This window comes from Xiphophorus couchianus, chromosome 6 (assembly GCF_001444195.1).
Source record: "Xiphophorus couchianus chromosome 6, X_couchianus-1.0, whole genome shotgun sequence".
Classification (NCBI taxonomy): Eukaryota; Metazoa; Chordata; class Actinopteri; order Cyprinodontiformes; family Poeciliidae; genus Xiphophorus; species Xiphophorus couchianus.
The window spans coordinates 24,069,363-24,084,038 of record NC_040233.1 but is presented as its reverse complement, the minus strand read 5'-3'; the positions used below and the strand labels follow the sequence as shown (position 1 = coordinate 24,084,038).

The 14,676-nt window shown below is 36.4% G+C and overlaps 1 protein-coding gene across 2 annotated transcripts in view; it reads right to left on the bottom strand.

Moving 5' to 3' along the window:
* The window catches only part of tesk2 (testis associated actin remodelling kinase 2), a 40,167-nt gene that overhangs the window by 2,747 nt on the left and 22,744 nt on the right, over nt 1–14,676 (bottom strand). For both annotated transcript variants that reach the window (XM_028020945.1, XM_028020946.1), the window contains exons 6-12: nt 10,850–10,996; nt 9,394–9,476; nt 7,666–7,750; nt 6,315–6,398; nt 4,889–4,975; nt 2,669–2,807; nt 380–913 (exon numbers count right to left, since the gene is read on the bottom strand). In XM_028020945.1, coding sequence (XP_027876746.1) covers nt 380–913; nt 2,669–2,807; nt 4,889–4,975; nt 6,315–6,398; nt 7,666–7,750; nt 9,394–9,476; nt 10,850–10,996 — 1,159 coding nt within the window. The remainder of the gene's footprint in view (nt 1–379; nt 914–2,668; nt 2,808–4,888; nt 4,976–6,314; nt 6,399–7,665; nt 7,751–9,393; nt 9,477–10,849; nt 10,997–14,676) is intronic.

Below are 14,676 nucleotides of genomic sequence, written 5' to 3'. Positions count from 1 at the left end.
CACAAAATCATACAAAGTGTTTTTGGGCTTAGTTTCTACTGCAAATATCACAGTAGACTTTAAATAAGACAAAACTAACTTACAAGTACCTTTTAAGAAAAATATAGGAGCTTGTTTTAAGTCAATAATTGGTTAATATTGATGTAAAAGTGCTAGTTCCACTGGGAGATAAGACATGTTTCCCATGTTATAAGTATATAAGTATAAGTTATAAGATTTTTTTGTTTTTGCAGCACAAGGAACATGGAGTCTAATAAGTGTAATAAGTTGTTAGACAATAAAAAACAGTTGAAAACATACATTGACAGAATATCTACATATTTGTAAATAATTATCATTTACAGCTTTCCCATACACATGAAACATTCAGTAGGTTTACCTGGAAGCGTGACGGAGAGCAGAGTAGACGTACAGGTAACAGAACCGGTGTTATTGGAACCAACCGGGTCTGTGAGGTGGAACATCTCGGAGCGCGGCAGCTGCGGGGACACCGGTAGGGAGTGGCACTGCCTTCCTGGCAGCTGCTGCCAGTAGAAGGACGTCTCCTGCTGGGACGCTCCGGGCCCGTGGGTCGATGGCTGGTTGCTGAACACGCTTCCCGGAGGCGAGTGCAAATCAAACACCAACGAGAAGACGGACTTGCTGGGCACGTCGTAGAACTTGATCTTGCCCCCGCAGAGGTCCTCCCGGGCCGTGAACGGGTTGATCTTGCGGGTCCGGAGGTTCCTCTGAGGACTGGGCGGGTTGTAGTACGGGTCCTGGACGTTGATTTTCCTCCCCGGTTGGCAGGAGAAGATGTCCGACTGACTGCGGCTGAGCCAGATGTTTCGTCTGGGCCAGGGCGATTTGGGAGGGATCTTATCGTTTTGGCAGACAAGAGGATTCAGTCGTTTGAAGGCCTGGATTTTCTCACCTTCAATGCAGAAAACAGAGTTTCTATAACTGCTTTACATGCAAAATAAAACAGAACCTCTATGTTTCTTAATTTGTAGAAATGATCCAAGGTGATTCACACAAAGTAGCACAAACTTACTTTAGTAATTGATTATTCTATCGATTATTCTGACAATTAATTGATTAATCTGGATAGAAAATTGCCACATTTTGCAGATTTTTTGTTTAACGACTTAAGTCTTTTTGTATAATATTAGAAATGCATAAAAAGATGCAAATAAACAAATAATTCAATTAGTTTTTGAAACATAAAAATAACCATTTCTTTGCCTAAATTACAACTTGGCATTACTTTACTCTGAGGAGGTCTGGGCAGAACATATTTATAAAAAATATTTTTTCATTTTAAACGCAGTATATGTATATTTTTAATAGTTTTGGCTTCTTTACTTCTCTGAGTATGTTGCTCTTTCAGCAAATTACCTACTATAATTCACTATAGTCCTGCTAACGACGAATTTTTTACTAAATTAGTTAACGATTATTTCAATAACCAATTAATCACAACGACTCTGATTAATTGCTTCAGCCCAAGATTAGAACTTAGCATCTATTTTCACAAGGTAAACCTCCATTAAGTGCAAAATTACCGCCCAGAGACCAGCAGCTAATGTTGCTGTGGCAGAATTTTATGTTTTGCCAGCCATTAATGACACACAGTCCAGATTGTTACAGCAACGCTGTTTTAAGTGCAACCACCATGTTTCTGAGAAACCCTGAGCTAAACCATTTTAAAGTCTACATGTTGTTTTTCCACCAGCCTTCATCTTGTCAAATAAGTTCAAAAGCATTCAGCTCCCATCATAGTTTGGTTACTTCAATGACAAATTTAAACAGGCTCTTTTATTTTTTTTAAAAAGTGATTAAGAAAAATTAAGCTTGATTTCCTCTGTTGCACTGCAAGTTCACACTAACATAAACTTAACTTAACCTAACTTAATAAATAATAAGTTATTTATGATAACTTATCATTTGATAAATGATAAGTTAAGTTTGTGCAAAAGTAAAAGACAATGGCAGAGAAGAAGTTAGTATGACCACTAGGTGGCAGCACAAGTATATTCTTTAAGGATTCTCCTGAGTTTACAGCAGTTTTCAAAGGTCCTGGATTGGATGATTATCCAGACATTTGGACAAGATTTACTAAATGTAACTCTCTGAGAAAGGGCTGATTCATAGTACCAAGCGGTTTACAGAAACAGAGATCTTTGCTTCTGTAAATCTATATTTTTTTCTGATCAAAGATGGAAAAAAGAATTTGACATCTTTAAAACAAAACAACAAAAATATGCAACTTCACAACACGACTACAAAAAACTACAATCATGTCTGACAAAAAACATTTGGGACTTCTTATTATGAAACATAAATATATCCAAGTACGAGAGATAGTGTCTTAAGAAGTGCTGATATTATCAGCCAAACCAACAGCTGCAAGAAGAGATCATCACTTCCATGTTTTGTACACAATAGAAATAATTCCTCTGTCCACAGGCTCAGATTGTTATTTTTATATATATTCTGATAGTCAAGCAGGCCGGAAACCAAACATTAGGTTGAATTAGAGGAGACATGTTGGCCTGAAAGGACCAGGTCTCTCATTTTAATAAACTCACCAGAGTTTCTCTTTAGATCAAGATGAGGTACAAACAGTACATATAAATAAATGACTTTAGTAGACATTAAGGCTGCAGTTTTATTGAAGGGCTCTTACTTTTCGACATGGCTTTCTTCTCATTGTCGCCGGTGAGTGAAACGCTCTCGTTTTCCATCTCTACGACTTTGAGCCGAGCGAGGATTTCCTCCAGCTGCCGGACGATGTCTGCGAACGACGGACGGAGTTTAGGATCCATCTGAAGGGAACGTGGAAGGCAGGAAACAGCACTTAAAACTATATACAGAATTTTAAATACTAATATAAAGCAGCAATCAATCAATCAAATTTTATTTTTATAGTACCTTTCCGAATCAAGGCATTTCAAAGCGCTTTACACCATAAAAACCCAGTCATAGAAAACACAGTCAGCAGTTGAAGCATTACATTTTACCACCATTACACATCAGATTGTTGATTAATGTTTGATTATGTTTCAAAAACAACTTTAAACAGGTGGGGTTTTAGTCCAGATCCAAAGTACACAGTGTTTTGCAGTTTTCTGGAAGTTTGTTCCAGATTTGTGGTGCACAGAACCTGAATTCTGCTTGTCCACGTTTGGTTCTAGTTCTGGGCAAACATGCACTTGCAACAAGACATCATACATGATCTATACATTTTTATTGTTCTATGAGAATTTAAAATTTTATGGAAATAAATTTTGATGTCAATGACAATGCAGTTTTTTTTCAGATACAAAAATCGCTTTTAATTTTGTAATTCCGTAGTCTGCATAGCAACACTAGCGATTGCTTTGCAGCCATTTGTGTATATTTTCCTTCCAGAACAATACGTCTTGCACCAGGATCGTCTTGTTTTCAGCTTCATCCTTAAACTTACCTTTAAGTTAGTTTTGTCTTACTTGTAAGTGTACCAATTAATTCGCACAATACTTTGTAAAATGTGTAGTTTTTGCAGTGTTTAGAGGACTTTTTTTTGCTGGAAAAAGCCAAAAAAAGTTACATTTGCTCTTCTTGGACCAGAGTCTCCTCTCCCTCAGGTTTTCTGTGTCCTCTGCACCATCTACTTTTATGACTAAGGTGAGTTCAGATGGTAACTGGTTGCAGGGTTTTTTATTTAGGGATGTATGATTTTTCAGATTTTTAAGAGCAAAAGTATTTGAAAATTATCTATGTCACAAAAAAGTGCAAGACGTGTGAAAACTTTAATTTGGATGCTTTGGATTTAGCAATTAACTTTCATCATCTTGGGTTTTTCCCCAGCTAGAAATACTGAAAAGAGCTGAATCAAAAGGAGAAGGCGCATTTCTACTGGCTTGTTTAGATTTGAATAATCATACAGGGCAGGGATGTCCAAAGTGCAGTTCAGGGGCCATTTGTGGCCCTTGGGATGATTTTGTTGAAGCCCTTACCCACAACTAAAACAGATATTAATTTAAATTTTCAAGTCAGGAGTTGATGTAGATAAAGAAATTAGACAATTCTTCTCATTGAAAGACATGAAAAGAATTTCTGTGTTTAGTTTACACATAATGTCAAATGTTAATGTCAAATTTCTTTATATAGCACTTTAAAAACAGGTGTAAAACTGCACCAAATGCTGTACAAGAACGACAATAGCACAAATTGATAAAACAGTATCAAAACACTACTTCAAATAAATGCCAAAGAATAAAAATTAGTTTTGAGAAGCGATTTAAAGTGACCCAGGCTGTGGGCAGATCTAATTTGGAAAGGCAAAATAAAAAATAAAATTTGCTGAACCCCCCGATGCTTGCAGAGAGGTACAATGCAGTTTACAGATTAGGTGGAATAAAGATTCAGCAACGGACTCGGAAAAAGGGTACCAGAGACACGGATGATAAAAAAAGACAGGAGAAAAGGATGAGAGCGGATAAAGGAGTCTGCATAGGATCAATTAGCAGGACGCTCCAAAAACTTAAATGCTATTATCTTATTATTAGGAGATGTAATTAAACAAAGAGCGGAAATAAACAACAAATGAGAAAAATAAGGTTCACAACTTCGGTGAAGTGATTGAAAATTAGCTAATTTTCACACCCAGATCTGTTTGTAATTTTTATACCAGCAAGTTGAACCTGAGAAAATAATACTCCAGACTGCAGAGAACAAAATCCTCAATACAGCAGATTAAATCAAATTAATCCCATAATCTCATTGCCTTGTATTTCTCAACAAGAGAACACTACTTGCAAATAAAATTAAAAACAGTTTAGAAATGCCTCTTCTGTCAGCTGGTAAACAGACAGCAGGTGCTGATTACATTCGCCGATTTGACGCAGAAAGATGGCGGACTCACATTGCAGCAGTTGAAGGCCAGCTGGAGGAAGTCAGGCGGACAGTCTCCAACCATGTGCTGGAACGTGTGGTAGTCCAGGCCGAAGTTCTGCTCAGGAGGACACATCGGAAAACAAACAGGAAACTCATAATAAAAGAGAGATAAACATGGATACAAACATGCTTCATTAGATGTTTGGCATAGTGCAACCCTGCAGCCAAAGCCAGGCTGATGTCACAGTAATCTCCCTGACATTGTCCTGCTGTCTGCCAAGTCCCACTGTGCTTGCAGGCCGTCAAACTATTACCAACAACTGATTCCTAAAATGGGATTTACTTGTAAGCCTGACTTAATGGTGCAATCTATGCTAGGATGCAAAGGATGATCCCCTCTAGTAGTTAATATACCGACTGGATTTCAGCATTAAACAAGATAAATTAGAGGAAGAGACTACATAAACAACATATCTTTCACATTTAGCAGAAAATGCATTTTAAATAACCTAAGCTGTGCATTTCTTTACATTTTATAAGGAAGATTTCTCTTCTTAAGTTTTAAACCATCCTGATTAACTAGTGAATTATGAATCAAATGTAGAAGATAAATCAGATTTTTATTCATGTTCTAATGGGCAATTAAAATTTACGGCAAGTCACGAGAAAAACAACAATACACCAACAATTAATATTTAACTAGAGGGTGTGGCACTGAATTACACTGCTTCAATAAATGGACATAAAAAAAACACACACACAAAACTTGTTGATCAAAAACCTATAAAGTGCTGGAAGGACTAAAAAGTGAGCAATAAACAAGCCAGTAAATACATAATAATACAAATTTGAAATCCTTGACTTTAAGAGGCAACACAGAATTGAAACTCAGTCATCAAAAATACAAACTGCTTGTATGTGTTAGAATACATACATCAAATTTTAAACTAGATCTCTTAGCATCTTTCATGCATTTTTATGCATGTAACATCAATTCTTTATGTGGTAAAATTGTAAGGAAATTATCCAACCTTTGTAAAACATCAAATCCTTTCAGGTCTATTTGGTATATTTATTATTTATGGTGTGCCCCCATTCTGCATAGTGTGTGTATATTAAAAACTGAGAGAATGAGTGGAAAACGCAGAGAATTTCCTCATTGTTTGAGGAATTATTAATGAAGACTCAATTTAAAGATTAGAAATTACTCCGGTTAAATAACAAGAAACAAGGAGTGTCTTCTGACCTTTGCACAAGTCTATAAATTGGCATTTTCATGTTCTACCTTCAGAAACAAAACAAATATTTGCCTCATACCATGAGGTTGGATTATAAAACTGCAGAAGTAAATATTTTAACATTCTTTCCCAGATTTGTTTGAGAAGTGTACACTGCAAACATGCACACAGGGTGTTGTAAAGTCAGGAGGTAGAGAAGAGGGGAAAAGTCGTTACCTCTGTGCGGGGAAGGAAGTCGGGGTCGGCTTGGATCCTTGCAATGACTTCACAAAGAATTATTCCATATGAGAAAACATCAGCCTGGAAACAGTCATAATAAGCTCAGAAACACATAAATTTATACATAATATTCACTTATTTTTAATGCAACTTTTGTATAGCTATAGTTATGGTAAGAAGATCACACACTCTCAGCATGGGAATAATGTAGTAGTAATTTGAACTTTTAAACGGGCAGTATTATGTATTATGCACTATTTTATAGCACACTCAACTAACTCTGCTACCTTCAGTTGTTATAAAAACACTATATATCAAATATCATGTAAAATAAATTTACTTTGCAATTTATCTCCTTGAAATTGGGCCTCTGTCTCTTTAAGAAGCTCTTACTCTTTCAGATACTCCATCTTCAGCACGTAATCACAACATTTCTCCAATATGCCATTTACAACTGTTCTTAGGAGCCTCGGACTGAGAAGTAGCTCATATAATGAGGTGTTTGTTCATTTCTGCTGTCAATAGTCTGAAGGAGTAAGTGTTCAGGTACCCCCGAATGGCTGCCATCAGAGATTCAAAGATTCCTCAAACATCCATAAAAGAATCAAAGCAACAGCATATTTTTTGTGAAGAAGTAACAGAATAATATGATGTACAGCTAAAAAAAAAAAATCAGTTTTGTATAACAACCGGTGTTGCCAAGTCTGCTTATTATAGGCCACTTTGGGATTGTTTTTGAATGTCAAGTTGCTTATTTGTGTTTGACTTTCTTTCTGAAAAAAAGTTCCGCACAATAAAGCAAAACATTAAAGCCATTTGCAGTAATGTAGTGTCATATGCAGGCATTTGCTGTAAACCCACTTTAAAATCTCTTAGTGTGGTTGCCAGTTGGCCTTTTCTGGCCTCATCTTCATAAAGCTGGTTGATCGTTGTTCTTTCAATATCTGGCAACACTGGTAATAACCCCCTTTAATGAGCTTCTTGGGTTTAGCAAAATGTCTGGGTACTCTATGCACATTTTTATGGTGCTTACCTACAGTCAGCCATGTTCAAAGTCAGTAAGTTTCACATTCAAGAATCTTCACAATCGCTTTTTATGAACTGTATATAATGTAGATTATATACAGATTATGTACATTCAAATGTGTGCATCCGATTCTTGCTTTTTCAAAGCACTGATATCACTGACATATGTGGTATTTATGCTCATGATGTGCATGTTACGCTCTGCTTGTAGCTGTGATGTCATGACAGTAGTGCATTTGCACAACTTAGATTCAAAAATCAAATTCTGTGACTTAAACTGATCTGAATCTGCAAACCTTCTTTGGACTAATAGAGATTTTACCTTCTCGTTATAGGGTTCATCTCTCAGCACCTCAGGAGCCATCCAGAAAGGAGAGCCAACCACTGCAAGCTTTTCTCCATCAGCCCTAAACAGAACATATGAGCAGAAAAAAAAAGCTTAATGTCTGCATCATTAGACTGATGTGTGAAATAAGCTGGTACAGAACGTGAGTCCAAAAGGAACTGCATGTTCTGCTGTGTTTGGAAGCTGCTCTGTGTGAATATGGCAGCCAGTTTATGTTTAAAACAACCCACAGATGTATCTAATCAGTCCCATTTGCTCCATTTAGATTTAAACTGAATTTATTTTAGATGTATAATGTTCAGCCTGGAGGTTAAATAACATTTATCTACATATCTTTTATCCAATTACAGATTTAGTTTTTGTTTTTACTTAAAGGTTTCAGGATCAGATCAAAGTTAACCTAATCATAAAAAGCAGTTTGTAATAATTATATGTATTAAGGGAAAGCAGCCATCCAAACCAATAAGAAAAAGCAACTAAAATGAATACATGGTTGGTCCAACCTTGGCAGCAACAACTCACTACAACAACTATTAGCAGAAAATGTCAGTGAGTTTATTACATCTTTAGGGAGGAAATTTGGCCCACTCTTCTTTGCAGCATTGTTTTACTTTAGCCACACTGGAGCCAAGTAACGGGCTGGACTTCGCTGGGTTGCTAGGCGAGGGACAGTGCCTGCTGACGTGACATTTCACAAATCTTTGAAATTGGCCATTTTCCAGACACCAAAAACTCTTAATTTATTGGGAAAAAAAACCAATAAATTGGGTTTATTTATTGTTTTTTTTTGGTTTTTTTTTAAAAAACCCAATCTGGGTGATTTCTTTTAAGTACATGGACTGAAAACAGTTGAGACCCAAAAGGAAGTATCAAACATGCAAAAAGTGAATTTTGCATAACAGTTCAGGTTGGTTTGGATAGTTTTTTCACCCCAAAACAGATTAAAGTCAGTCTGTCTTGTATTTACTTAAGCTATTTTTGTCTGACAACAAAACATAACATCTCGTTTGATGATTTGAAATATTTCAGAAAGCCTTTTCACAGCACAGTAAACAACCAAAATCTGTGTGGTCATATTCATAAACTTTTGGAAAAGATCAGAGGAATTATTTTGGACATTTTGGAGAACAGAAAGCAGACTCCCTGCTTCTTTTTTGCTACTGCAGGATTAAAAAGTGAAAACCCCAGATTGATTTGATCCTCCTGCTATCAAAACACCGAGGCAGAGAATGTCAGCTGTAGAGGCGGCTTTTAGTGACCTGTGTGCTAATAAATAACCCCTGGAGGAGGAAGAGGAGGAGGAGGAGGAGTAACTAAGCTGAGTTTGCTGTAGGGATGAAGAGCTGACACAAACAAAAAGATGATTAAAGAAATAAAATTCTTATTACGTGACATGTTTTCCCTGAGTGTAACCATAATATTATAAATAGAACTGATATTAACCCAGAAGATGGGAGATAAAGAAAAGAAGGAGCCTCACTAGTTTGAAGGCTAACACAAATGAGACGCAGTAGGGAGATAAAACTGAACTGGCCTTCAGTTTGAGTCACTTAAATATGATTTTTCTTTCTGAAAATTATCCCTCACAATGAGACAAGTAGAAAACAAACAGCCAGCATGTTTCAATTTATTTCATCTTCTAATTTTTTCTTTTTCCTGCAAACTCCCCCTGGTATTTTTAAGATTCACTCCGACTCTTCTTACTGTTTGGTGGGAATCTTCTCTGCCAAGCCGAAATCTCCCACCACCGCCGTGTAGCCGTTGTCGTCGCATTTGATCAAGCAGTTCTGTGAAGACAGACACCCCCAAAAACACAGAATGTTACTTGGGGAAGTTGCAACACAGATGGATTAAACAACAGTTTATGGTTTATTAACCAGACCTTCGCTTCTTATTTAAAGTAGTAATGAGAAAACTGTGCATTAGAAGTTAAGGCACTTCCTTCCTCTTCAACCTACTGTAAAATATTCAAACTCTCACTGGAACCAGCAGTGAGAATGAAAGAGACCTGTAAGAAATTATCATGACACCTACTTAACAGAGCTGCATATTAATGTTCACGGTTTATTTGTGATGCATGAAGCTAATGCACAACTTAAATCTCATAACGCTTTCCTTCCTAATCTCCGTAATTTGCAACGGTCGAATACAGTTAGCTTCTCTGAAAACTACAGCTCCATTTGCACATGCTCACTGGGGAAGTTAAAACTTAACTTACTTTAAATGATTTGAGGAAGTGCAATGTTTCTACCCTCTGAAGGCAGACAGAAACAACTTAACCGTAAACAACTTACAAGAGAACATACCCGCTGTCCTTTAAGGCCAAAAGTGTCTGGGTTAGCTTAAAAAATTCTGTAGTAATGCAGCCATTGTTGTTTACAGTGAGACAAGCTGTTCTAAAAATGATTAATTATAAGAAAACGATGCAAAATACTGTATGAAATGGTTCTCTGTCATTACTGACAGAGCAAACAAAAACTTTATTGTCATTTCTGATTTTTATGAAGGAAGACTGTGAATTTCTTTTTATAGTGTTGCTTTAATCAAATGACGTTTGTAGGATCTATGTGCACCAGTCCCATTATATGGGCTATTTTGTTCTCCAAATATAAAATAACTAAATTTAATTTGTTCCACCATTTTTTCCTCTGGAAAACTGCACACACTGTCTTTCTTTCTAAAATCTAAGTCTTGGTTCTTTAATTTTACAATTTTATATTGCATAGATTAGCAGATCTAGACAAGTTTTATTTTGTAGGAATAATATGCAAAAGTAGAAAAAAAATTGCTGGTCCCTGGCTTAATGTTAAACTAATTTATATCTATTTAGGGCTTTTTTTAAAGGAAGTTTTTTTTTCCTTCTCATAGTCAAAGGTGTGTTTTTCAACATTCCTGCCAATAAACTTAATGAACCTTCGGTTTTACAGTTGGTCATCGTTTCTTGTTGGAGCCCCAACAAATATGTGTTGGTGCACATTTTCTGAGTTAACTGAGTTAAAAAAAACACAAGACAACTTGCAAGCAACTTTTCAGCAACATACTGGAGCTCAATTTAAGTCAGCAATTCCTTAATGTTGATGAATAGATTATTTCACTTTTAACATGGGAAAAATGTCTTGTTATAAGTGAAATAATCTTTTTCTAATTAGCCTCATCTAACCTTGGAGGTGAGGTCCCGGTGGAATATGCCTTTGGAGTGCAGGTAGGCCACACCACTGGCGATATCACAAGCTAGTTTCACTCTGGCGGGCCAACTCAGGTGCTTGTTGCTATCTAGAAGTTGCTCCAGGTTTCCTCCGTTGATGTACTAAAGAAAGAGGAAAAACATTTCAAACATGTGAGCAAACAGAGTATACAGAACTGTATAGAAGTGGTTAAAAAAAAAAAAGAAATTTAACTTATGTCACAGTGTCCCAAAAATTTTGTTTGCAGCACAACTATAATATTTGAGTTGAGATTTTTTTTTTTTTGCAGAGCATATTTGAAATACTTGGGTGCAATGCTAATTTACACACCATTTCCCTTTGCACTGATTGGCTGCACGTCGAAGAACAAATACAAGTCAGAATGTAGATGTTAGCTTCTTGTTCTGCGCCAAGATGGTTTCAACGGTGCGTATTAATTCATATGAAGTTATGTTTGGGGTTTGAACAATAAACTTCGAAGTTATATACATTTTCAAAGCAGGTCTCAAATATTTGCCGATTTTAGATATTTGCAAAACGCTATGTTCCCTAACCACGCAAGTACGAGGATTCTAACCGTTTTATATTTTCATGTGCTCATGCTCTAATCAATAATGTATTGGACAATTTGATGGACTCTAACTGCCCTGAATATTAAAAAAAGACTGAAATGCTAAACTTCACCGAGGTTGTCTGAAAAAGATGTTAATTGAAATTTTCAATCAATTCTTGATATTGTACAGCTGTAAGTCTGTTTATTGTTTATTGAAAGTCTCTTTTGACTTGAAGCTGGGATCTATTATAGCATATATTTAAATATACAGACAAAGTGAAACTACACTAATGTAATAATAAAGCACTTTCCCCAAAACAACTAATTATCACACGGAACATAACTGAACAGCCAAGAATTTATTGCGACAAACAATAATATCGTTGAAACCAATTTCAAGTAATATAATGGTAATGGAATGATACATTCTCAAAGATCAGTAAACTTTAATTTCTAAAGAACATTTTAAATATAAAAAATAAATAGAACAACAAGTAAATGAATTATGAATCGAAGTAAACAAAGTTGTCCTTTGAAAAAAGGGGCTAGTGGAGACCATGCATAAGACTGAAGACTTTTGTCATCCAGTTTTTGGTAGAAAGAGAGAGAAAAGACAAAAACAATAAATCATGCAAATGAAAATGATTGAACTCGTTTTAATTTATTAAGTGATTAACTGATTTATTGCAACAGGTCTACGTATTGACTTAATCTCAATTAAAAATATCATGCAGACTCATTTTGCAGAACTGGCATAACAGGTATTTTTCTCATATATGAATATGGAGTGTCTGTCCAAATATAGACTCAAGAATGAAAACCAAAGAAACCCACTTAACTCCGTTGGGTTTTGGGTTTGTCGCTTTGTCAGCTTTGATCCTCAAGAACTCGCCTGACCTTCCTGCTGGCATGCAAACACCCTAATCCCATGTCACATATCATGAGCAGCAGCAGTTAACTAAAGAGAGTTGGCATGACATGGAGAGACAGTCTGGTTAAGCTGTGGTTACTGACTGACAGGCACAGAATTAGAGCAAAGGCAGCACAGGGTGGTGCTGGAAGGAAGTCTCCACCGTCGGCTTCGTGTTGCTTTCACTGATTTGCTTTTAGAAGACATTCAATTGTATTTTTCTACTAAATTCATTCAGCTGAATCCAGATTCACAGTTTAGACCAGATATTTGTACACTCTCGGGTAATTTCTTCTCACTGTCGAACATTAAATTTGACTAAATGTTTCCTTTTTTATGTCAGTTAGAACAGGAGGTCAGAATTGTTTCTTTCTTTCTTCAAATTCATAAGCTTCATTTACTTCCTCTAAACTTGGTTTATCCATAAACTATACAATTTGGGTCAAAACCCAAACATTTTTTTATGAGGCTAAGAACAGGCCTTTGTGATCCAAACATTGATTTTGTTCCTTTTAAGGCACTTTTTGACTAAGTTAGCAGTAATGTTATGGTCATTTTCTGTTAAGAAGACCCATTTAAGCCCAAACTCAACTTCTTTGCTGATATATTGAGATGAACATGTCAATATATTTGTTTCTCAGTCTCAGCTCGGTTAACGTGAGCTCTGGCGCAGTTTGAATGCACATGTGAACGCCAAGCAAAGTGAAAACTAGAGCTGGAATGGTTCATCAAATGAGTCAAGGACCTCCATTACTAAACTTCCCTGAGACAAATTGTCTGCCTCGAAGGGTTAACATAAATAGAACCAAAACAAACGTGATAATGTAATGCCAATGAGGGAAATGGCTCGTAGGTTGTTTTTTTGTTTTTTTACCAAAGACAAAAAAAGAAATCCTCCAACTGCTAAAATCTGACGCCACTCCATTTTGTGAAAAAGGAAATTGAGCTCAAGTCTTCTTCAGAAGTTTTTGTGTCATTTTCTTCAGTGGTTCTTGGTGTAGCGCCGCCACAGGTGAGGACAGGAACATGTTTTTCAAAGGGTTTGGCTGGTTTGACACAGTGCGGTGTGAAAGCGAACCGCAGCAGCTGAAAATGTAACACATGTTGCCATTTTGGTCCTCAATTGAATCAAGTCTACTAGACTATCAGGTGTAAAAACAACTTCAGAAACGGTAAGAATTTTGTTGATCTTAACTGCTCTAAAAACAGAAAAACGTCGTAATTTTTTCAAGTCAGACAGTGAGAGAATTGGGTAAATGATCAGTTTCCAACTAAATTTTCCCTTTTGTCTTATAAAACTGACAGAATTTAACAGTAAATAACAATACAAACTGATAATAGTATTTCTCCTTAAAACTGAACACAGCTCAACATTAATTGATAATGGGTGACTTAAATTGAAACTTGTCCAACTTCTATTTTCTTTATGATCACCTGAACGACACAAATATCACTCTACGGTAGAAGAATACCAGTGATAAAATCTCAACCAGCTCAAATAAAATTGGAAATAAAGTTGTATATTTTTTCCTAAAATCTGCTTTGGAGTTGCTGATACCACGCAGTCAGCTCAGTTTGGGTTTGAGCCATATAGGAACCTCTCCATCATGATGTACAATGAAGAGAAATGAGGAAATACAAAACATATGTCAGGTCAAAAATGTTGTGGAAGTTACTGTGATGGACTGTCTGGGATTCGGGCTATAAATCCTGGAAAAACTCGAACAAAGAATCCTTGTTTGCTTTCCAGATCAGCTTAAATCGCCATAATCCCATAAGAGGTCATGACTCACCATCAGCCCTGAATATGACTAGAGGAGCCGGATGCATTTAACTGAAAGTCAGTATAATCAGAGCAGGTCATCGTCCATCAGGTCATTTTGGCCCTTGCAGATAATCATGTCTAACTGTCAAATCATTTTGTGATGCTAAATATTTGCATTCTGGAGCCAGCTGGTGGAAATTGTGAAACCTAAAATGTTTAAGAGAGGATGTAGCATTTAAAGTCATTCGGTCTTTATTGCAACAAAGACTTTAGCTGCTCTTAGGTTAAAGGTTTACCGTCACTGCATGAAGCTTCCTCACTATTCCAAGTTTTTTCCAGGATGTGGTTGTCATCCGTTTGTATCAAAGTTAATGAGTTTCTCAAGGTAACCTTGGGGCAATCCTGTAACTTTATTCCAATTTTCTTCTGCATACAGAGTAACAGAGACCAAGTAACAAAAGAAGAAGAAAAAAAAAAATGCAAGGAGCCTGCGACCGACATGAGACGACAAGATCTGTTTACCCTGCAGAAGGAAAACAAGACCTACCACAATGTCTGAGCAGGCATAATCAGA